This window comes from Canis lupus, chromosome 8, assembly GCF_048164855.1.
Source record: "Canis lupus baileyi chromosome 8, mCanLup2.hap1, whole genome shotgun sequence".
Classification (NCBI taxonomy): Eukaryota; Metazoa; Chordata; class Mammalia; order Carnivora; family Canidae; genus Canis; species Canis lupus.
The window spans coordinates 66,347,504-66,371,362 of record NC_132845.1 but is presented as its reverse complement, the minus strand read 5'-3'; the positions used below and the strand labels follow the sequence as shown (position 1 = coordinate 66,371,362).

Below are 23,859 nucleotides of genomic sequence, written 5' to 3'. Positions count from 1 at the left end.
CAGATTTTAGGATTGTTTGTTCAAGTTTTGTGAAAAATATTGTAGATGTTTTGATAGGGATTGCATGAAATGTATAGATTGCTTTGGGTAGTCTAGACATTTTTTTTTTTTTTAGTCTAGACATTTTAACAATATTTGTTCTTCCATTCGATGAGCATAGAATATCTATTTCTGTTGTCTTGAATTTCTTTCATCAGTGGTTTATAGTTTTCAGAGTCTTGGTCTTTTACCTCCCTGGTTAAATTTAATCCTAGATATTATATTGTTTTCAGTGCAGTTGTGAATGCAATTCTTTTCTTAATTTCACTTTCTTCTTATTTATGTATGGGAAAAGAACAAATTTTTATAGATTGATTTTTGTGACTATTGAATTAATTTATCAGTTCTGATAGTTTTTTGGTTTTTTTTTTTTTTTTTTTTAGGGTTTTCTACATATAATGTCATGTCATCTGCACGTAGAGTTTTACTTCTTCCTTACCAACTTGGATGCCTTTTTATTTCTTTTTTGTTATCTAATTGTTGTGGCTAGGACTTCCAGTACTATGTTGAATAAAAGTGGTGAGAATGGACATGCTTGTCTTGTTCCTGACCTTAGAGGAAAAGCTCTCAGTTTTTCCCCATTTTTTAAAAAATATTTTATTTAATTATTCACGAGAGACAGAGAGGCAGAGACATAGGCAGAGGGAGAAGCAGGCTCCCTGCAGGGAGCTCAGTGCAAGACTCCATCCCAGAATCGCAGGATCCTGCCCTGAGCCCAAGACAGACGCTCAACCACTGAGCCACCCAGGCTTTCCTCAGTTTTTCCCCATTGAGTATGATGTTGGCTGTGGGTTTTTCCTATATGACCTTTATTGTGTTGAGATACGTTCCTTCTAGACCTACTTTGCAGAGGGTTTTTATCATGAATAGATGTACTTTGTTGAATGCTTTTTCTGCATCTATTGAAATTATTATATGGTTTTTATGCTTTTTCTTATTAATGTGATGTATCATGTTGTTTTGTGAATATTGAACCACCTTTGCATTCTGAGAATAAATCCCACATGATCATGGTGAATGATTTTTTTTTAAGTATATTATTGGGTTCAATTTACTACGTGTTTATATTGTTTTGAAATTTTCTGATTGAAGTTAGAAACTCTTATCTGTCCCAGGACATGGCCAGAACCTTATAGACTGTAGGTACTTGGTAAATGGTTGTGAGCTTAAAGCAAATAATTAGTAGAAAATATCTTCTAGGTTCTTGACTTTGTTGCATTTAATGGATGGATTTGGTTTTGCAGTGACCATGATAGGATTAGACATTACTGCTGTTTGGTAGGAAGATGTCAGTCATTTTTCTTGTCCAGAGTTCTTGGCCTGTTTTTTGAGAAAAAAAATTTTTTTAATATTTTTTTATGGGATACCTGGGTGGCGCAGCGGTTTGGCCCCTGCCTTTGGCCCAGGGTGCGATCCTGGAGACCCGAGATCGAATCCCATGTCGGGCTCCCGGTGCATGGAGCCTGCTTCTCCCTCTGCCTATGTCTCTGCCTCTCTCTCTCTCTCTGTGTGACTATCATAAATAAATAAATAAAAATAAATAAATAAATAAATAAATAAATAAATAAATAAATAAATAAATATTTTTAAATTTATTCATTTGACAGAGAGCATAAGCAGTGGGAGGGGCAGAGGGAGATGGACAAGCAGACTCCCTGCAGAGCAGGGAGCCCAACACAGCTTGATCCCAGGACCCTGGGATCATGACCTGAGCCGAAGACAGATGTTTCACCAACTGAACCACCTGTGTGCCCCTGAGAGAATTTTCTTTTTAGTGAATTGATTTACCTTCCAGGGGCTAATGCTTCTATGAATAAATGCTTTAGGTATTTCTTAAGCTCATCAAAGTTGACCATCCCCTTGGATCTTGCTTGACTAGATTATTTTATATTTAATACATGACGATAACATCTGTATTGTAGACAAAACTGATCTTGATATGAAGGATTCTGCATTGCACACAAATTGGATCAGTTGAGATTTAAGCTGAAGAAAAGTTTTTTTTTTTTAAGAAAAAAATTATTCGTATTAAATAACCATATTTGAGAGACTTTGAGAGAACCCCTATACTTCTGAACATGAGTGGGCTATTGTCTGTGTGATGTGAACCATTGATGGAGTCCTGAATCATTTGGACCTGTCAGTGCAGGGATTTTTTGCTTTATTTATCTATTTGCACTGAAGAAGGAACTTTTAAATTTACCTTTTTTTTTAAAGAACTTTTCTCCAATAGTAACATTTTCCATAATTATAACGAATTGTTGCCTCATTTATTTTTATAGGGGAGCAGAAGTAGGGATAGGAGTGGCAGACACTGGAGACAGGCCTGCTGTGGTCCGAGCTCATGGAGATCCTACAAGTAGGGCAGGCCTTTCTGTAGGCAAAGTGGGAATCACCTACTTGGGGTTTTTTTGCTCTGAACAGCTGCCTGCAACTTAGTATTTTTATTTTTATTTCATTTATTTTTAAAAAAGATTTTATTTATTTATTCATGATAGACATAGAGAGAGGCAGAGACACAGGCAGAGGGAGAAGCAGGCTCCATGCTGGGAGCCCGACATGGGACTCGATCCCGGGACTCCAGGATTGCGCCCTGGGCCAAAGGCAAGCGCTAAACTGCTAAGCCACCCAGGGATCCCAAGTATTTTTATTTTTAAGTTTTCTATCCAGAAGACCAGTACCAAGTTATTTAATGCCTAGCATTAAATCTGAAGTAAAATGATAAAGCCCTAATCACAATGCACAGTTGAACAGTTACAGGCTGCTTTTACAGAGTTTTGTCTTCTTGGTGTCCTATGGTCTAGAACAGCACCGTCCATTAAGAATCTAGTGCAGGGGCCTCTGGGTGGCTCAGTTGGTTAAGCATCCAACTCTTGATTTCAGCTTAGGTCATGATCTCAGGGTTGTGAGATCAAGCCCTGTGTTGGGCTCTGTGCTCAGCAGGTGTCTGCTTGGGATTCTATCTCTGCTCCTCCCACTACCCCTCCCTGCTCACTTGCTCACACCCTCTCTCTCAAATAAAATCTTAAAAAGAATGTAGTCCAAGCCATTATATATAATTTTAAGTTTCCTAGTAGCTACGTTCAAATGAAAAGAAACTAGTAAAATTAATTTTTAGCCTAGTATACCTAAAAATATTTCAACATGTAAAAGCTTAAATTATTAATGAACTATTATAAATTTATTACTTGGACACGTAAACATAAATTATCAATGACCTGTTCTTTTTGTGCTAAATCTTAACAATCAAGTGTATGTTTTACACTCACTTTGATGAGCCACATGTCACACATTTAGTAGACAGATGTGCCCAGTAGCTTCTCTTACTGGAAGTGCAGCTCCAGAAGAAATTGCCCAGCACATAGTTCTTTATGTACTGTCTTCTACCTATCATCGACAGCCTCTCCCCACCAGTACTTCTGACTATGTCTGGATGGAAGATAACATCCAGAACCTGTTTTGTTTTCCTCTTTCTCTCTTCTTACCTCCATTATTTCTGCAAAAGAAGAAAGTGGGTGACTTTTCATGTGTTTGATTTGGAGATTCCATCTGCCCAGTTGGCTGTATAGTACTTTGAGTTAGAGTTGTTGTAGGACAGACAAAACAAACCTGCTTAAAGGGCTAGGGCTCCATCCCTTATAATTTTAGTTGTGGACAAGACCTTATGAAAATTGAATCTGGAAAGGAGTGAGGTGGCAGAGGAAGGGTTGAGACAGCATTGGAAGAGTCTCAGGAAGGGAGCAGCATGTTATTTGTTAAGGAAAGCCAGATTTTTCTAACAGATGGTTTCACTAGGAAAAGAAGAGAGTGCCTCTGGAATATGATGTAGAGGCTTGATTTATATAAAGCTGGATTTCATCACGGGATTTTTTTTTTCTTTTTTTTTTAGTTGTCTCAAATAGAAAAACCAGACACAGACTCATGGTCTGTTTATATCCCTACCTAGAAAACTGATCTCAAATAAGGTCTGAGGCCTGCTGGTGTCTCAGCACTGTTTCCACAGTGCTACTTATTCTTGCCTCATTTCAGATTAGACTTACGTGAAAGTTTGTCTCTTTCTTTTCGCCTCTCTGCCTACACTGAGGTCATAGAATGAAAATCCACATAAGTTTCTGAGACCTGGCAGGAGCAAGTTCCCCATCTACAGCATCCCAGTATTTCCCAGGAGGCTCTTGAAAGTGTGTGGCATTCTCATATAGCCTGGAAAGCAAAGAAAATCTGCTACCTGAAGTGGAGCGTGGTGGTTATTAATGCTCCCTGAAGAATCCTATATGGAATTTAAGCAGAGAATCAAGTCAAACCAAATCAGACCAGTGACTTTTTGTTTAAAATGGCATATAGAATACAAGATGACATAGTAGTAGCCTTTGCTGGATCAAGATAGAATGCTGGTGCCAAACTTTGGTTTGATTTTGGAATTTCCCAGTCAGGGAAAGGACTTCTGGGTATAATGTAAACAAGACAAAAGAGGAGTTTTATTATGATCAGAAATACAGGAGACGGAAGACCAGTTCCAGGCTTTTTAACACCATTTTTTTCTGATGTTTCAGGAGTGGGTTAGAACAAGATGACATGAGAATTTTATACAAATACCTCACCACATCTCTGTTTCCAAGGCATATCGAACCTGAGGTATGTCCGGGCATTAGTCCTCCTCCCCCTCCACCCCAACACCTCTGTCTGTGTCTATGTGTATGTATGTTATATGTATACATACACATGGACACCGGGGCGGGGGGTGGGGGGAGAGAAGAGAGAGTGAAGTAACATAGTGGTGGGGGCAGGGGCAGCTCTGATCTATATTTTACACTGCTAGTGTGATATTTATTTGGTTGTGTATCCCTTAGCACAGAAAACCACGTATGTCAGCTCTTCTTCATCTTTTTATGTTCAAACACAATTGCAAAGGTCTGTTTTTAAGAGGAGCAGTTCACTGAGTAGAGGGTTTTAGGTAGGGTTCTGGGAATTTGAAAACACCCAGGATCTTTGACAGAACAAAGGTTAATCCTGTGATCTTGTCACCTACAAACATGAGATATCATTCAAGTAGATGTCCTATTGCTTGCCTTGCTTTTCCTCTGTGATACTTATTTTCCCAGTTTTCTGCAGAGACCTGTAAGTAGTACTGCAGCCTTCCCCAAAATGTCCTTTTGCAGCTTTCATTAGGTTGGAGATAAAAAATATTCATAGCCCACAAACTATTTTGGCTCAGGTGCATGCATGCACTTGCTCGCTCCCTCCCTTCCCTCCATTTAAGGCTGTGACTTTTTTTTTTTTAAGATTTTATTTATTTATTCATGAGAGACAGAGAGAGAGAGAGGCAGAGACACAGGCAGAGGGAGAAGCAGGCTCCATGAAGGAGGCCTTATGTGGGACTTGATCCCAGGTCTCCAGGATCACGCACGCCCTGGACTGAAGGCGGCGCTAAACCGCTGAGCCACCGGGGCTGCCCAAGGCTGTGACTTGAAACAACAGGAAAAAAATCTCTTTGATAAGAAATTGAAAGTAGGATTTTGAGAAGGACCTAGTCCTGCATGTAGTTCCTTTCTAGGCAGTTTGAGTACAGTGGCTTGTGTTTCTTAAGTACATACTGTGTCCCAGACGCTGGACTGAGTGGCCAGCTAATGTGCATTATCTCCCAGCATCCTGACAACCATCCTGAGTAGGATACCTTATCCCCATCTTGCAGGTAGGATATCAGGTGAGGGGGGTTTAAATGATGTATGTGGGGTCACCTAGCTGGTAAATGGCAGGGCCAGGACTTGATCTCAGGGTCTGCCTGATGCTAAAGCACCTGCTTACCTCCACACTCTCAGGAGGCTTTTCCATGTGTGACAGTGCAGCTGCCACAACAGAAAGTTCTATTTGGTACTTTATTATCTGCCCAAGGAGCTGTGCTTATAAAATAGGAAGCCAAAATATACAGCATTGTGAGTGTAGACACATAGGTCTTTTTTTTCTCAGGACAGACTATGTGAGAGATGGATATACTTTTTATTACTGGATTTAGAATGTTTTTCTTTTCTTTTTTCTTTTTTCTTTCTTTCTTTTTTTTTTTTTTTTGCGTGGGGTTATATGCTAAAATTTTATATAGACTGGAAGAATGTCAGAATTTTTTAGAAGAATAAGTTTTAGCTAAAATGACTTTTAGATTTGGATTTTTTTTTTTTTTCCTTTTCCTGGGCATATTGAAATAGCACATCTTCAGCAAAGACTGTTAGGGATGTGCTACAAATACAAATCTGAGGAGGCGTGATGTCATGGCTGAAGGCAGGGGCTTTGATGTTAGACAGGCTTGGGATTGACACCTGGCCCTGCCACCTAGGAGCTGTGTGCCCTGGGGAACTTCTAACTTGAGTTTCCACAACAAAAAAATGTGAAGTATGTGGTGCCTCTAGGGGTCCCATGAGGTGGTCATTGCCTAACATACATTAACCACATGGGAAATTTCGATTATTGCTATTCAAGGAACTAAATCAGTATATGGAGTTGAGAATATGATGAAGTTCTGATCATTCTGGTTCACATCAGTGCATTCTTTATGTACCTCTTATAATCCTCCCTCCCTTTTTTTGGTGGAGAGGAATATGAGCAAATGATACAGGAAAATGGCATGGAGCCAACTAGAAGATATGAATGTTGTTTTCAAAGCTTTGAAATGAGAAAATCTAATAATCTATTTCTCAACATTGAATTTGTTTACAGCTGGCAGGAAGGGATTCTCCAGTAAGGGCGGAGATGCCAGGAAATCTTCAACATTATGGAAGGTAGAACTTCTGTTCTTTGATGTATGGTATTGAATTTTATTATCTTTTTTGGCAATGGTAAAATCATCACTGAATTACCTTTGTGCTATTTATTGGCAGTAGTCAGTAAAGGGAATTCTGTTGTTTCCAGTGAATTAAAACTTTATCATACTTTGATTTGGTGTTTTCAAAGTGGTGTCTAGCTTCCAAAAAAAATGAATATAAAGTGGGAATATGTTCTGTTTTATATATTCCTGTTTATCATTTACCTAATTGAATTATTTCCATGCTTATTTTTCAGATTTCTTACTGGACCCTTGAACCTTAATGATCCAGAAGCAAAATGCAGATTCCCCAAAATTTTTGTAAATACAGATGACACTTATGAAGCACTGCATTTAATTGTTTATAAGGTAACAACTGTTTTTCCTGCCAGTGTTACAGATTAGTACAAAAGCAAATCTTTGTTGCACGTGTGCACAAGTGTGTGTGCGCCTACATACCTCTCAGATATTTCTCAGAACAGATATTAAAAGTTCTAATTACTGTAAAATTCAAAATGAGTGCTCCTCTGGAACAGTGGGTTTACTTTCAACTCCTTTTCAATACTTTTGTTGGCTAGTGAAAGAATCACTCTGACACTGTCTGAGGCTGTGCCTCAGAAACATTTGAAGTCCTGTGTGCTCATCAATCAGAGGCCATCAAAGATTGTGTTGCTTGTCATTAGATGCCTTCTGATATGGGCCTGGCCACACGTCAGTGAATGCTGCTTTCATGGGTTAGAAAGCCAAGGACTTGCTGATTCTTTTTTTTTTTCTTTTTTTTTTAAGATTTTTTAATTTATTTACTTGAGACAGAGAGATACAGAGAGGGAGCACAAGCAGAGGCAGAAGCAGGCTCCCTGCTGAGCCAGGCATCTGACGTCGGGCTTAATCTCAGGACTGGGAGATCATGACCTGAACTGAGGGCAGATGCTTAACCATCTGAGCCACCCAGGTGTCCCAAGACTTGCTGATTTATAATCTCAGTTATAACTCAGATATGTTAGATTGATTTTTCAAAAGGTGGGTTTTGGTTCAAGAAAGAAGGCTAAGCATGTGTATTTATCTTCTTCCCCACTTGAGAGTATAATTATGTTTTAATTTCTAAAGGCCTAGAAATGAGGGCATGAGAGCACAGAGCAGAGGTGAACATCAGATTACAAGGGATCTGTCTCTCCCTGGAAGGCAGAAAAGGGGAGGATGATGGATGAAGTGTGGCCAAGGACATGAGTGGACAGGGTGCAGTGAGGCAAGAGCCCATTTGCCGCCACAGAAGCGCAGAGAAGCTCTTGGCTTGGAGACAGCACCGAAGGGGGCAGGAGTTGGGAAGTGAGCCTGGAAAGAAGCGGGGAGTAAGTGAAGTGTTATATATAAACCAGCCAGGCACCCCTTTTTCCATCCTTATACACACACACACACACACACACACACACACACACACAGGCAGCTGAGCACCTATCCCTGGGTGAAAGTCAAGGGTCCTTTCAAAGAAAAACAATCCAGGGAGTCCTAGCTCAGCTAGAGTATGAGCACCTGAGAACAAGTGGTGATTGTGGGTGCCCATAGGACTTCTGCCCTCATCCTGGACCCAGTACAAAGCCTCCCTCCCTGATGTGTTTGGAAAAATAAAACTGTAGATCTTGAGAGAAACAAAAATAACTCTGAAACAGAGAGAACTTCTAAAAATTAGCATCCACAGAGATCAGAGAAGTGTATCTATAGGACTGAAACAGGAGGACATCAAAGAGTCAGGGTTAGAGTAAATTCAGGTTAATTGAAAACATAATTGTTCAAATTATTTGTTGGTGCAAGATATACATAGCATAGAACTTGCCATTTTAACCACTTAAGTGACATTTAAGTTATATTCACAGTATTGTACAACCGTCACCACTGCCTGTTTCCAAAACTCGTCTTCACCCCAAATTCTATACCTATTAAACAATAACCCCCCAGCCTGTCTCCTGAAAATAAAATTTTTGACAAGAGAACCCTTGATCAGAAGGGTTCAAGATAAGTTGCCCTTCCTCAGATATAAGATAAAATGACAAGAGATGAAAATATGGAGAAAAGATGGGGGGAGCGGGATCTCGACATCTGATTCACAGAAAGTTGGATGAGAGGAAATTATTCAGGTGTATGATGAGGATACGTCTAGCAAAGGCCCACTGAATGTCTCACACAGTGAATCAAAAAGACCTACTCCAACCCACACAATTAGCAGTTTCAGAAGCATAAAGAGAAGATCCCAGAAGCTTTCAAAAGGAAAATCAGGTCACCTGTAAATAAAAGCGGCATTAGCAGCAGTTTTCTTACAGGCAGCAGATGTTAGGGAAGGAAAACTTCCAAAGTTCCGAGAGAGAATGATTTTCAGTGTAGAATTCTTTGCTGAGCCAAACTATTCCATCACAGGTGAGATGGAAGAGAGGTGTGTTAATGGTAAAAAGTCTCAGGTTACTTCGTGCATCTGTCCTTCGGGTTTGTGTGGTGTTGCGGGTGAGAATCAGGAAACAATGAATGAGAACACTTTAGAATCCACAAGAGTGGCCCTAACCCATGAAAATAGTAAGAGGAAGGCTTGAGGTGATAGAGCTCCAGGTCTGTGATGAAGTTAGCACCTCAGTGACTCCTGCAGTGGAACAGAGGAAGGGGGCTCCGCTCTGGGTGCCCAGGCTTCAGAACAAATAGATGTTGCGTTCATAAAATAGTCTGTGAGATTTGAGCAAATGTTGAGGGAATGGCACAGGAGGACAGAATTCCAGGGAAGTTGTACAGATGTGTCTGAAAATGAGCCATAACTGAAGTAGGGAGAAGTCCAATTCTGTATCAAGTTCAGAATCCTCTGAATGACTCAGGGGAATGACTTTGAAGCCAAGTGGAAGAAATACCCTGGTACACTCTGTTGTTTATTGAATTTCCATTTTTAGAGTCAATCAATAGATAGAATTTTTAATAGGATGATGGCATCACGGTTATTTAAAAAAAATTTTTTTTCAAAACAGCTTGAGATGTAATTTACATACTGTATAATTAGCGCCTTTAATGTATTCAATTCAGTGGTGTCTAGCTGCAAAGTGCAAGGGTCCCCAAGACCACCCCTCGCTCCTGACCCACACTCGCTCAGGAGTCCCCAAGACCACCCTCGCTCCTGACACTGCTAGCTCAGAGGCCCCCAAGACCATTGGGCCCACGAGTTCACTAGAGGCACTCACAGGACTCAGAGAAGCCAGTACACTCCCAGTTACAGTTGATTACAGCAAAGGAGTACAGATGAAAAATGGTCCAGGGAAGAGGCACCTGGGGCAGTATCCAAGGGTCACCCAGCACAAGCTTCCAGATGTCCTCTCCTGGTGAAGCTGTGCAGACAGCACAGGGCCTGTTTCTCCCAGCAGTGACATGATGTGTATGTAGTATGAACATCCAGGGAAGCTCACAGGAGCCTTGACATCCAGGGTTTTTACTGGATGTTGGCCACACAGATGCACCTGACTGCCCGTGTCACTGGCCTTAGTCTCCAGCCCTCCAGTGGCCTGCTGATGCCTGTGGGCTTGGGGCCTGAAGGGATTGTTGGCCTGTGTGTTTTTTTCCTTTTGAAGTTATGGTTTGGTTTTGGTATCAGAGTACTACCAGCCTCAAGCTAAGTCGGGAATTGTTTCCTCCTTTCCTGTTTTTTGGAAGAGCTTGTGAAGGATTGTTGTTAATTCTTTTAATAATTCACAGTGAAGCCATCTACATCTGGGCTTGTCTTTGTTGGAAACCTTAACATTGTGAAAGAGTCTCTGTACTTACTCTGTGCCTTATTGTCTATTTCTTCTTGAGTCAGTTTCAGTTGTTTGTGTCTTACTAGGAATTTGTTTTGAGTTGTTTCGTATATAATTTTTCATAGTATTATAGCCTTCAAATCCCTTTTCCCCCATAAATCAGTAGTGATGTCTCCTCTTTAATCCCTCATTTTAGTGATTTGTGTCTCCTCTCCTCCCCCCCCATTTAAAAAAAATTATTTATTTATTTTTATTCACAGAGACACAGAGAGAGGCAGAGACATAGGCAGAGGGAGAAGCAGGCTCCTTGCAGGGAGCCCAGTGTGGGACTTGATCCCTGACCCCAGGATCACGCCCTGAGCAGAAGGCAGCTGCTCAACTGCTGAGTTGCCCAGGTGTCCTGTGTCTCCTCTCTTTATGCCTTGGTCTAGGTGGTCTAGCTAAAGGTTTTTCAATTTTGCTTATCTTTTAAGAGAACCAACTCCTGGTGTTGCTTTTTTTATATTGTTGTTCTCGATTTCATTTATTTCTGCTCTGATCTTCGTTATATTCTTCCTTCTCTTGCTTTAGGTTTAGTTTGCTCTACCTTTTTTCCAAGGTCTGAGAATGGAAGTTTAAGTTCTTGATTTGCGATCTTCCTTGTTTTTAACGTATGTGTTGATGGCTCTGAAGTTATAAAGACTGATGCTGCTAATACTCAGATTTTATAGGTTTTCTTAAAGAAACATTACTCCATTTGCTGTCTGCCCTTAGGACACTTTCCCTCTGGAAACTTAACATTTTTTTACAGTTTTCTCCAGTTATGGTGTTTGAGATCTGTGGAGCTCCTCATACTGCCAATTTTTTTTTTTTTTTTTTTTTTTTTTTTTTTTTGACATACTGCCATTTTGAATGGGCTCCTGAGTCCTGGTCCTCTGTAGGTACCTACTGATGTGTGTCAGGAGTAACTGATGTGGTGTCTGAGATGAACATGTAGGTAGGGCAGGACTGCCTCAGCTGCCAGTCATTGGGGAAGTGATGGTCTGCCGGGTTCATAATGCTGTTCTATGTGCTTTTCTATGTATTTGAAATTCTTCAAGTTTTTAAAAAGGGACATGAAAGGTACTTATTAAATCAACCGGCATGCCTAGGTGGCTCAGCGGTTGAGTGTCTGCCTTTGGCTCAGGCCATGATCCCAAGTTTCAGGGATCGAGTTCTGCGTCGGGCTCCCTGCAAGGAGCCTGCTTCTCCCTCTGCCTATGTCTTTGTCTCTCTCTTTGTGTTTCTCATGAATAAATAAATAAAATCTTAAAAAAAAAAAAATCAACCTGGAAGGAGTCACACATGCAGTTGCCTATAGGAACCCTGCAGATGGCAGACATAAACAGATGGGGCTTTAGTGTATGGGGGGCTATGAAACACCATGTCACAAGGAGGCCAGAGGCCACTCACATCCACTAGGTAGCACCTTGGAATGCAGAACTGGTGCTCTCAGATGTCCTGATATTTCAGGAGAGGCTGGAATTGGGAATTTATGTAGGAAACCTCATTGGTATCTAAGTCAAAGTTACACAAAAAGAAACATACTGGCTGGAACTTGCCTGTGATCCATCAGTTTTGCAACCTGTTTATAAGCAGTTGATAATTATGATTCACTTAGAAAATAGTGCTGGTGTGCTTAAGTATGTGAAAACAAAGTTATAGCTGCTAGGGCTCGAGAGGTGGATGTGGGGAGAGGTGCCGATGGTGGATGGGGTAAGTGTCCTTGTGTAAAATGCAGCTGTTTTCCAGGAGCTTGTGCCTGGAACTGTGGCATGAGAAGTGGGCCATTTGGAGCTGTAAGGTGACCAGTGGGGAGGCTGGAGTGGCTCTAAACCACAGGGAGGGAGAAGAAAGCCAATGGGGGGGTCATTGCTGTCGTAACATGAGTAGGGATTCAGTGTGACATTTGAAGGCCACAGTGGTAGAGCCCTGGTGTCTGAAATGGCTAGAAGTGGCTGCCTATTGGAACAGGCCTCAGGAGGAGCTCTGTGGCTTTTTCTCCTAAGGCCGTATTCTGTGTGACTGTTTTTGCATTGTACCATGTATATAGTATCCACTGATAAACAATTCGAGTTATGTGATTTGTGGTCTTGGTTGCTGTAGCTCATGTTACAACTGTCACATTCACTCATAAAAAGGGAGACAAGGGAACATCATTTTGCTGGGGGCTTTTTTAACTATGTTCGTGCAAATTTTCAAACATACACAAAAATAGAGACCAGAACAGTGAATTCCCAGGCACTTATCACACAGATTAATTTAATTAAGAATATGCTAATCTTTGATCTGTTTTCCCTGCATGTTCTTTGCTAGAGCATGTTAGATCATGTCATTTCACTCATAAATGCTTCAATTTGCATCTCTAATAAGGGCATCTGTTTCCACCTAACCATGTGTTATTAGCACACCTAGCAAAATAAACAGTAGTACTTCCTTCGTGTCCTCTACTGTCCTGTCCATATCCAGATTTCTCCAGTAGACTAAAAAATATCTTGACCAAGTGATTCAAGTCCGGATTCAAACAGAGCCACTGCATCATCGTCAAATTGCTTTTTTTGTGCCATTTTGTAATCTTTGGTTTGTTTTCTCTTCCCAGGCCATGAGTGCAGCTGTTTGCTTTATGATTGATGGTAGGTACACACCTGTATCTGACTTCAGCCCAAGTAGATAAGCCTTTTCTCTTTACGCTTTGCTGTGTTCTATCCCTAAACAGTAAACATGTTGTCATAGAGGCTCTCTTAAGCATGGCTGCCCTCTCTGATTTCTGCCGTGGTAAATAGTCCTGGTCTTCCTGCTTCCTGCAGTAGGCCCTGGGCACCTTTCTGTGCCTCTCTGCCCATGAAGTGCTAACAAGAGTACCTTTGTTAAAGGGGGTTTGGGGGCTAAATGAGATAATGTTTATAAAGCACCAGAGGGCAGCTGGCCCCTGAGTGCTGTATGGTATTAGTTAAATATTTGACCTTCTTGGGTCTAGTGGGGGTAGCCGGCCAATTTACCCATGCCACGGGTGTGTTTATATCGATATTCACAATGAGCTGGGGTCTCTGACTCTTCTAGAAGTTTCTCTTCTCTTGGGGAGGGGAGGGAGAGCCAGTTACTGCATTGTTTTATTTTCCCGATCAGTAAAGTTTTCATTGGAATACTGTAATCAAGACTGTTAGATGAATATTGACCTTCTCAACACAAAGAATTCTAAAACTTACTGGCATTTTTTAAATTGTTAGCCTCTGTACAGCCCACATTGGATTTTTGCCGAAGACTGGACAGCATTGTTGGGCCCCAGCTCACGGTGCTGGCGTCTGACATCTGTGAGCAATTTAACGTCAACAAAAGGATGTCTGGGTTTGTACTTCATGTTTACTTTCTAGCATTTAACTGGTTTGGGAAGAGTAAGGGTAGTTCTACTTAAGAATATGGATGGTAATGTCATTCATGTTTTCTTTGAATCCAGAAAAGAGGTGTGCAGTTCAGTCCTGTCTTATAAGCTCCCAGGGGAACTCTCCCTGAGCTTTTCTGCTCCACGATGATGACTGGGGCTGGGTCTTCTGGGAACACATTTCCTCGCTCTGCCCTGACTGTGGCGTAAACGTATGGGGTTAGGCATACTAGCTGTGCCCATTGGTTGGACCTCATGAGCACCACCTCACGTCCTGCCTGCCCAGTGGTAAAATTCACACTGGCAGTGTTAATTAGCAGGGGTTTGCCTTGTGTGGACAGAAAGGACTTTGCTTCTTGTGCATAAATGTATGGGGTGAAGTTAGCTGTGATGTAGGCCATTAGGGCATTGGGCCAGAGTTTGGTGCCTTAAAAGACGCTGGCTCCAGTAATATATCAGGAGACTCAAGTTAACCTCATTATTTAAGAACACTGGGAAGTCACTGAACCTCTTGCTACTCCTCTCAATGTAAAGTCAAATTGCTGTAAAGATGAAGCAAGCACATGGGAAGTCCTTTGAGAAACATAAGCCGTCTATGAACTTTCTATGTTTGTGAAGTTACGTGTTTGAATTTATGTATAACCTGTGTGCATAGTGACTCCATGCTGTGTGTATATGGTCTTACAGAAGCGTCAGCCTGTAGAGAGGTCACACATAGGGTCCAGGTGATAGTACGAATAGGTTTTGTATCTGTGCGTAGATTGTTACTGTCAACAGCTTGCTTTGCGTTAGAAAAGATAAGGCCAGGAAATGAACATGCCAGACCACTTTCCATCCTGAGGTTTAATTTTTTTAAGTAAATTTAATTAACATACAATGTATTATTTGTTTCAGAGGTAGAATTTAGTGACTCATCAGTTGCATATAATGCCCAGTGCTCATTCCATCAAATGCCCATCACCCAGTTACCCCCGCCCCCCACCTTCCCTTCAGCATACCCCCCCAGTTTGTTTCCTAGAGTTAAGAGTCTCTTATGGTTTGTGTCTTGAAGTTTAATTTTCACCATTAAACTGTCAGATTCTCTTTTCTGAAAGAAGCCTAAGTGAATCAGATCTGTTTGGTATCATGCAAATTATAAACTGTTGAGAGGAAGTGTAGTTCCCTGTTTTTCCACCCCACTCCCCACCTCCCAGCCGTGGGGCGATTGCTGGACAGGGTACCCGTTCTGCCCGTGCTTTCCATAGATGTGATGGATTTTACATAACTCCCCAGCAAATATCTCAGGTAGACTTGCTGTCAGGGACCTTCTATTCTGCAAAGGTCAACTCTCCTTGGGATTGTTCAGAAGTCATATCGTATATTCTCATTTTTAACTTCGGTTTTATTTATGTTGTTATGGTTATTTATTTATTATGGTATGTTATTTTTATAACATACAAGTGTGGGATTTATATGTCGTTTATTTTAGTAGTCATTTCCTTTAGATTTCTACCTTCAGTGTCATACCTATGGCTCTCTACTCCAATATCCTAAAAATATGCCATTTTTATCTCTGGCACTTTATGGTTTTATCTTCTGTGTTTCAATCTTTAATTCACCCGGAATTTTCAAGCACTAGAGGAAGGGCTGTAATTTAAGATTTTTATTCCCAAATCAATAGTTGAAGAAAGGAGAGAGCTGTGGATATTAATAATCTAATTTCACTAGAAAGGAGTTTTCTCCCTGATATTTTATTATGAAAATTTTCAAACATAGGAAGTGGAAAAAATGACACCCTGAACACACATGCAGCCCCCCATCAGACTCTACAGTTAATACTTCGCTGTGTGTGGTTTGGCACAGATCCATCTACTGCGGAGGACAGTTTCTGACTGCCTAGAACCACTGTGTAGTGTCTATGGCCCCTGAAAGATGGACGCCTGGAAAACTTGACGGTAGAACATACAACTTAGGGCAATGCCCAAGAACAGAGACTCTAGAGGCATAGTTGTTTGTGTCTTTGAAAGGTGACCTAAAGGTTACTCTCGATGCATCTAAGATTTTACTTGTAAGGGGCTCTTGTTGCCAAACTGTAAGTCTCAGCTGATTAGAAATGCTCTTGAGTAGGAAAGATAATGTGCTTTTCTTTTGGAAATCCTGACCCAGGTCAAACCATTTTACATGCCAGTTCTAGGACCTCCAAGACTCACATCCTAGCTCCTAGCATTGCTGATAGGTGGGGAGTACTGTATTAGGCAGCCAGCCATCCTGACCCCAGAGGTCAGTGCCAGGACTCCAGGGCCCAGCTGTTTTGATAGCCTCAACCCTCACTGGGAGGCAACCATAGGGCTAGCTCAGGACGTAATCTTTAGTGTCAAATTTATACTCATAAGCTGTGGTTCTTTTAATGTTCCTTATGAAATTGAGGTCACTCCTTTAAGGAATGGCATAAAGTAGGTTTGTTTGGCCTTTGGTTTCTATTACTTGTGTGACACCTCGATTTTTTTCTACTTAAGGACTTTGTAATTCAATTATTTTAAATGTTTTTCTTTTTTTGAGAGTAATTTATGTCCATAATTTTTAAATTCAGAAATATAAATATTGGAAATCTTATCTCATTTAGCGTGTATCTTTTTAGATCTATACACATAGGAAATCAGTGACCTAGACACAGTGTTTTTTACTGGCAGGTTTTTAAAAATAAGTCATGCTGTAAATCTGTAGCTTTTAGAAAATATATGGCATGAACATCACTTTAAATCAATAAATATGGATCTGTCTATTCTCTTTCATGGCTTCATAGGTACTTAATTGGATAGATGAGCTCTGTTTGTTTAATCATTGTTCTATTTGGTGGGTAGCCTGGTTATGGCTGTTAACATTCAAACAGCTCTGTATTAAATGATCTGATGTGTTAGGAGATGTCCCTGGCATGGAGTTCTGGGGCAAAGGGAATGTGCAGTGACAGTGTGGGTCACCTCGCACTCCTTCTCCATGCTGTGTCTTGACATCTGCTAGGTGACACTCGAGGTTGGCATTTCTGTCTCTTCCATGAACTGCCTGTCTGTGTCCATTGGCCCTTCCCACTGAAGTGCTTTAAATCTTTTCTTTCAGCACTTTTCATGTAATACTCTTCAGTCATACCACGTATTTTTTTAACTTTGGTTTTACTATTTTTTATAACATTTGGGTTTCATATATAATCCATTTCATAAGTCATTTCCTTTTGATTTCTGTTTTCACTGTCATATTTGCAGCTTTCTATCCCAGTATCATTTTTAAAATGCCATTTTTATCTGTAGTATTTTTATGATTTTATCTTCTGTGTCTCGGTCTAATTCACCTGGAATTTTTAAGGGCTCTAATTTAATACTTTTTCCCCAAAATCCATAGTTTTCTGAATCTGAGACATTTATTTCTTTCACATATTCTTACTTACTAGCCACTTTGAATACTAAATTTGGAAAGGGAGGAGGAGGAGGAAGGACAAAGTTACTGGAAAAGGAGACTCTTTCCTGTGAGTGATTTTTATAATCCTTTTTTAATCAGTCATTTTGAATACATTTGTAAAACAGGGACACCTGGGTGGCTTAGCGGTTAAGCGTCTGCCTTCTTCTTCTTTTTTTTTTTTTAAACATTTTTTTAAAATTTTTATTTATTTATGATAGTCACACACAGAGAGAGAGAAGCAGAGACATAGGCAGAAGGAGAAGCAGGCTCCATGCACCGGGAGCCCGATGTGGGATTCGATCCTGGGTCTCCAGGATCGTGCCCTGGGCCAAAGGCAGGCGCTAAACCGCTGCACCACCCAGGGATCCCAAGCATCTGCCTTCTTCTCAGGGTGTGATTCTGGAGACCGGGGATCGAGTCCCACATTCGGGCTCCCTGCATGGAGCTTGCTTTTCCCTCTGCCTGTGTCTCTGCCTCTGTGTGTGTGTGTTTCTCATGAATAAATAAATTGAATCTTTTTTAAAAAAAATTCTAAAACAGCCCAATTGCTTGGGAGGCTGATGGTGCTAGGATTTCTACAAGAAGTGAGGAGTAAAACCTTTGACAGAAGCTTGGTAAGGATAAGACTTAGGATGGGATGCCAGGCGGAGGGACATGACAAGGGATGGGTTAGTCTGGTGTGCAGAGGTGGTGCAGTGGGAGCAGGGGCTCAGAAGCCTTCCTTCCAGGATAGGGTTCACATGTATATTCCTGGGGCCCAGCTGTGCCTCACTTCCTGATTATCCTAGACATACAAAGGAGCAAGAGCTGTAATGTTTAACTCCTACATAAAGGCCAGTTTTCCTTTTTACAGTATCCACATCGGTCAGTTCAGAATCTTTTTCGTTCAGTTCATTAAGTGAGGAATAGCTATCCTTATCCAGAAACCACGTGTGTGGCAACCTTTAGCCATCTGGAACGAGGCCCAGAATAAGTAAAGCCTCCAGATGGTCTCAGTTCCAACAACTATTGACTCCACAGGGAAACTCCACAAGCAATCAGGCACCTGCTAAACAGCTGATGATTTCCTCCATGGGCTCAGGGCTTGTAGTAACCTCTCCTGGCATGCTTTTGAAGTTTGGATGGGTTTTCACATACCTGGTTCTTAAACACTTAGTCTCTGGCATCTCAGTAAAACTGCTGCTCTTTACTTGTGGGAAACCTCCCTGTGACTCTGCCAGTCACGGATACTTAGGTTTTCAGCTGATAGTAGAAGGGGCAAAAAAGGATGTAAAGAAAGGGTTGGTAGAAAACAGAAAATCTGTAAAAAAAAACTTGTGGACATATGAACTGAAAAAGCATAGACTACAACCAGTTAAGACAGGCCTCGCCTTTCCATGTTCTTTGAGGATATTGTTACTGTGCTATGATATTTTAAACCAAACTTTTTAACATCGTCAGGAAGAATTCTGTATTTCCCTGCGTTCAGTGTATTTTATATTGACGTGATTAACTGTATTTAGCATGTTCTTTTTTAAGAAGGCAAGAAATTTTCATTTCTGTGTTTAAGAGGAAAAATGCTTTGGTGTTTAAAAGGAGTCCGTTTTCACTCTTTGGAAAAGATACCAGGTGAATGTGGCCACTACTACTTCAAAACTAGCACACCATTTGTTAGATGTTACTTTTGACATGACTAATGAGTCTTAGGATGCACATTATCCTTGCTGTTTTTATTGTGAGCAGGTCTCTCCTTTTTCTTTTTCTTTTTTTTTTAAGATTTTATTTATTTATTCATGAGAGACACAGAGAAAGAGAGAGGGATACAGAGACACAGGCAGAGGGAGAAGCAGGCTCCACACAGGGAGCCCGACATGGGACTCAATCCCAGGTCTCCAGGATCAGGCCCTGGGCTGAAGGCGGCACTAAACCTCTGAGCCACCAGGGCTGCCCTCTCCTTTTTCTTATATGAAGAGGACAACTTAATTGTGAAGAGCAAGTAGCAATTTTTAATCTATTTCTGTTTTTATATTATCGTAGTGGAAGGTGGGGTAGAAAGAGGCCACATTGGTCACTGTCTTAACTACTGAATAGCATTTGCTAATGTAAATTTCTACTGGGGGTAGAAAAGAAATCATTTAGATCTTAGAAGAATATTTTACATATTCTAAATGAGGGAGAGAGGGAGGCCACAGAGTGTTTTGGAGTGAAATGGAATAGCCAGGACTGTAAGCCCGATTGAGGCTGGGTAGGAGTTTATATGCCCAGACAACTAAATTCACAACTCTTTCCAAGCATTTTTAAAATGTTCTATTTTTCCAGTGTTTCTTGTAGTTATACGTGCTTTTGTTAGTTTTAGGGGGCCTACGAAAAACATATTCTGGTTTTGTGAGAATTCTCTTTTCATGTTCCTGGACACTAAGCCATCCACATTCTTTCTTTGCCTAGATGTAAAGTATTACAGTAGTAACCCACTTTTCCGGAGGTCGGATTTCCGGCACCCTCAGCCCACCAGAACATGGCTCCTAACCCTGAAGTAAGCAGAGAAGGCTTCTGAGCCTCCCAGTGGCAGGGCTGCTCAGGCTGTCACCACACCCCAGAGTGTAACTTAAGGGTGCTGTGAGCAGGGAGGGAGGGAGGCCCCGGGAGCTGTGGCCTCACTGTCAGAGTGGTTCCCTGAGGAGTCCAGACTCTGACCTGGGAGGCAATGTGGTAGCATTGTCTGGTTATTTCAAATAATAAAAGATGTATTCCAATTAAAATATTCTTTATGCTACAGCAGTAAAGCCAAATACACCTTAGAATGGTCTCCATTTAGGGTGACAAAAGCTTTGTTACCATAGTAAGCTTCAATTCTCCCTCCCTTACATACAGGGAGCATGTTCATTCCCTGGCACTGTGGGATAAATGAGCTATTCCTCTCCTAAGACAGGACAGCAAACAACTTCTGCAAAAGACCACATAATACACCTTTCAGATTTTGTGGGCTGTATATGTTGCAAACACTCAACTGTTGTTGAAGTGCAAGTGGCTGTAGATAATACATGACCTATGGGTGTGGCCGTATGCCAACAAAACTTTAGGAAAATGGCCACATTTGGCACCAGAGCCACTAGTCTTTTGCTGACTCCTCTGCTAGAAGACAGATGACTTGTGTGTAGTTTGCATTTGTTTTTAAAAATTCAGTGAATAATCCAGTGATTGCCATTTCTAAAAGCACTATTGTTGAGAAAATCACCACAAAATGGTTATAATACTGGTTTTTCAAAAAGATAAGCTTTCTGGGAAATCCCATCATTGGATACTTCATGGGTATCAAATAAGTTACTATTAGCATCTTAACTGAGATTCTTGATTTGAAGGCCCCAACATCAAAAATACAAGGCCTTCGCCACATGGATTTAAGGTTTTAACATTGTAGTGCTCTTGTTAGGATAAATATTCTTTGAGAATGACATTTTAATGACATGTTTTCACAGGTCTGAAAAAGAACCCCAGTTTAAGTTTATCTACTTCAACCATATGAATTTAGCCGAGAAAAGTACAATTCACATGAGGAAAACACCTAGTGTGTCACTTACATCTGTGCATCCGGACTTAATGAAGATTCTGGGTGACATCAACAGTGATTTTACTAGGTAATTCTAACAATTTCTTAAATTAGGTGTCCCTTTTCTAAGAAGAGAAGAGGCATTGGAGGAATCTTCTTCAAAGCAGAGCATCCTGGAGCCTCCCCAGAGGGGGCCCCCCTTTTGAACCGATCAGGAGGCCCCAAAGTTAGTCACTTGCATGTGGGTCCCCAGACTTTTCAAGTGACTGGTTGTGGCTTCTGGTCTTAGAGTGGTGGGTCTTTCACGCTCTAATAACCCTGTAACAAACTATTGCATTTTGGAAACTGTCTTGCAGAGTGGATGAGGACGAAGAAGTTATTGTGAAGGCAATGAGTGATTACTGGGTTGTTGGGAAGAAGTCTGACCAGCGGGAGCTGTATGTTATTCTGAATCAAAAAAACGCAAACCTGATTGAAGTAAATGGTAAATAGGCTTTGGTACTTGAGCAGAACTAGAGTGCTGTCTGTTGAGTGTGCTGAGAAAGAAACCTGCTAGAGAGCGAGTCACACAGAGGCTGTTGAACAGCAGCTGCCCATTGCTTAAAGGAAACCATGATTTAATCCATTCTGTGTTTTTCTGTTGTACAATTCCTTGAAAATATACATGAAAAGCTTCCCTAGGTTACAGGAAACTTGGCAGTAGCCAAAGGAAAATTTTCTATAACGCTAAAAGAAAGAAAACTCCCATGGCTTTATTCATTGTGTATAAAAAAGTCCACTTTTATTCCCAGTGATAAAGAGCCATCCCCAGGGAGAACTGTGAGGTTCATAGGGCAAGCTACAGCCCTGTCTGTGGGTGAGCTCCCTCTCTCTCACCTTCCAGTCCTGATGGTTGGTCTGGTCCTCCACGCCCTGTGGTTCCAGCAACCGCCTCGGCTGATCCTGATAGCTGCTTGCGCTGGAGGAGAGGATGGTGTCCCCTTCGCCACATCGGGCTCCTCTGCTCTTCTGCTCGAGCTGGAGTGGGAGAGCTGGGGGATTGCTCTATACAGGAGAAAAGTTGGGTGTGAGGTTTCATTTTTTGCACAAATCTGCTAGGACACGGTTCATTTTTTTCTTACTAGTACTTGTAGTGAGAGTTGCATGCATTAGAAACAGCAGTGACTCACCTCGGCACAGGGGGAGTTGAGTCATGATGGTGCCACCTCAGCAGGGCGCTTGAACCACAGCCCTGGTGGCAGTTGGGGTTCCTGGGGGGTTGCACCCAATTGCTCAATATTTTAGAAGTTGTGCTCCAGGCCCCCAACTGGTGGGTGTCTCCAGCACTTGCGGTGTTAGGCATGTACCTCCCTGGGCCCAGACCAGCCGCATGTTGATGTGTGGAACAGTACTGAGGCCTTTAGGCACGGGAGGCTGACTTTTTGTTGTCCTTTTCCTTGATTGATGACCATTTCTGACCTACGCCTTAAGAGATTAAAGGTCATTCAATGCAGACATTTATTCCCAACTATATTCCAGAAGAGTTTAAGGTACTAAAATATAACCTATAACCTTTCAGGTGAAAACCTCAGTTTCTCACTCCCCTGTTTTCTGTTTATGTTTGTTTGTTTTTTGCAGAAGAGGTAAAGAAACTTTGTGCAACACAGTTCAATAACATATTCTTCTTGGATTGACCGATAGTGGCTCACCGAAACATCTTTTGAAAAACAACTCAGCAGGCATTTTGTTTACCACTGCAGGTTCTCGGTCATATTATTGACTGAATTAATGACAATAGTAAAGCAATACTTGCTTTGAAGAATCAAATTTCTACTCAGTCTGATGATCCCCTGGGGTTTTTAGATTTTAAATATTTATGCGGAAATAATTAAAGGTAGTTGGCTACATCTCTTTCATTCCATTCTTTTGACATTATGTGAATATTTTACTGGAAAATAAGACGAATAAATTGTTAAGGTTTTTAAATTCCGGTTTGGCTCTGAGTCTCTCACCTGTTGCTTGTTTGTGGACCACCACCCTGCCCCCTCCCCACCCTGTGGGCCCCTGGCTCATCCTTGGGGATATTCTAGCTGCTAGAGCTTCTCAGAGTTTGGGTCCCTTCCCTACTACCTGCTATAGCAAACCCAGAAGCATTCTGTCTGTCTCATGTGTTCATTGCTGACTTAATTGCTAAACTTGGTTTTTCTCTTGAGTACTAATGTGATTTTTAGACCATATGTAATACAAAGAACTGAATGGAAGTGTCCCAGTGTGGTCTAAACGTCAGGCATTCCTCATTTGTCATGTAGAACTCTTGGGTAGCCGCAGCCGCTTGCGTCCTCACAGCTGACACGTAGCCCGTCTGGAATTTATTTACCGTAACTTGGTTGTTGGGCCATCCCAGAGTTTAGGGAAACCAGTACTACCCTGGCTCTAGACAGGACTCTCCACCTTTTGCCTTTAACCCAACCTGCATGGCAGAGGGCCAAGGACTTCTCACCGACATGGAGTATTTTTGTTGCCGCTCTCATGTCTTACGTAATTTACTCTTTCCATTATGAAATCATGAATCACTCTTAAGCCATGAGGTACCTGAGATTGTGCTTCGGTCTGTGCAGGCATTCTGTCTCATGTGTTCATTGCTGACTTACTAATTGCAGCACAATTAGATCAGGGTCTCTGATGTATCCTTTGGAGTTGTACTTTTCAAACTAAAATGCAGTCAGTGTTTAGCTCTGTTGCATTCTTGTTTCTGCATGTTAAAACTTTTTTAGTTTTCCTTGCTTAAATTACCCATATCCATTGCTAAATGTCTTTTTGATCAGTTTCTTCCCTGTACTTCTGCCAGCTTTTGCAAGGTTAGTATGTAAGATGTTTATGAATAATGCATCTTTTTGGTGGTTGGTCCTTTTATCATTTCTAGTTTTATCCCTATTATGCT

The 23,859-nt window shown here is 41.3% G+C and overlaps 1 protein-coding gene and 1 long non-coding RNA gene across 4 annotated transcripts in view; one reads left to right on the top strand and one right to left on the bottom strand.

Moving 5' to 3' along the window:
- The window catches only part of CCZ1 (CCZ1 homolog, vacuolar protein trafficking and biogenesis associated), a 30,685-nt gene extending 7,781 nt beyond the window's left edge, over positions 1-22,904 (top strand). For 2 of the 3 annotated variants that reach the window (XM_072836975.1, XM_072836977.1), the window contains exons 8-15: positions 4,590-4,671; positions 6,745-6,806; positions 7,087-7,198; positions 13,205-13,238; positions 13,833-13,950; positions 20,869-21,027; positions 21,296-21,423; positions 21,823-22,904. In XM_072836975.1, the coding sequence (XP_072693076.1) occupies positions 4,590-4,671; positions 6,745-6,806; positions 7,087-7,198; positions 13,205-13,238; positions 13,833-13,950; positions 20,869-21,027; positions 21,296-21,423; positions 21,823-22,037 (910 nt within the window). In that variant the 3' untranslated portion in view covers positions 22,038-22,904. The remainder of the gene's footprint in view (positions 1-4,589; positions 4,672-6,744; positions 6,807-7,086; positions 7,199-13,204; positions 13,239-13,832; positions 13,951-20,868; positions 21,028-21,295; positions 21,424-21,822) is intronic. The other variant, XM_072836976.1, reaches the window with a different exon arrangement.
- On the bottom strand, positions 1,234-9,204 carry LOC140638888 (uncharacterized). Its single transcript, XR_012035836.1, has 3 exons — positions 9,106-9,204; positions 3,309-3,535; positions 1,234-1,359 (listed from the first exon to the last, which is right to left on the bottom strand). It is a non-coding gene; the product is annotated as an uncharacterized lncRNA (long non-coding RNA).
- Positions 22,905-23,859: the final 955 nt, after the last annotated feature.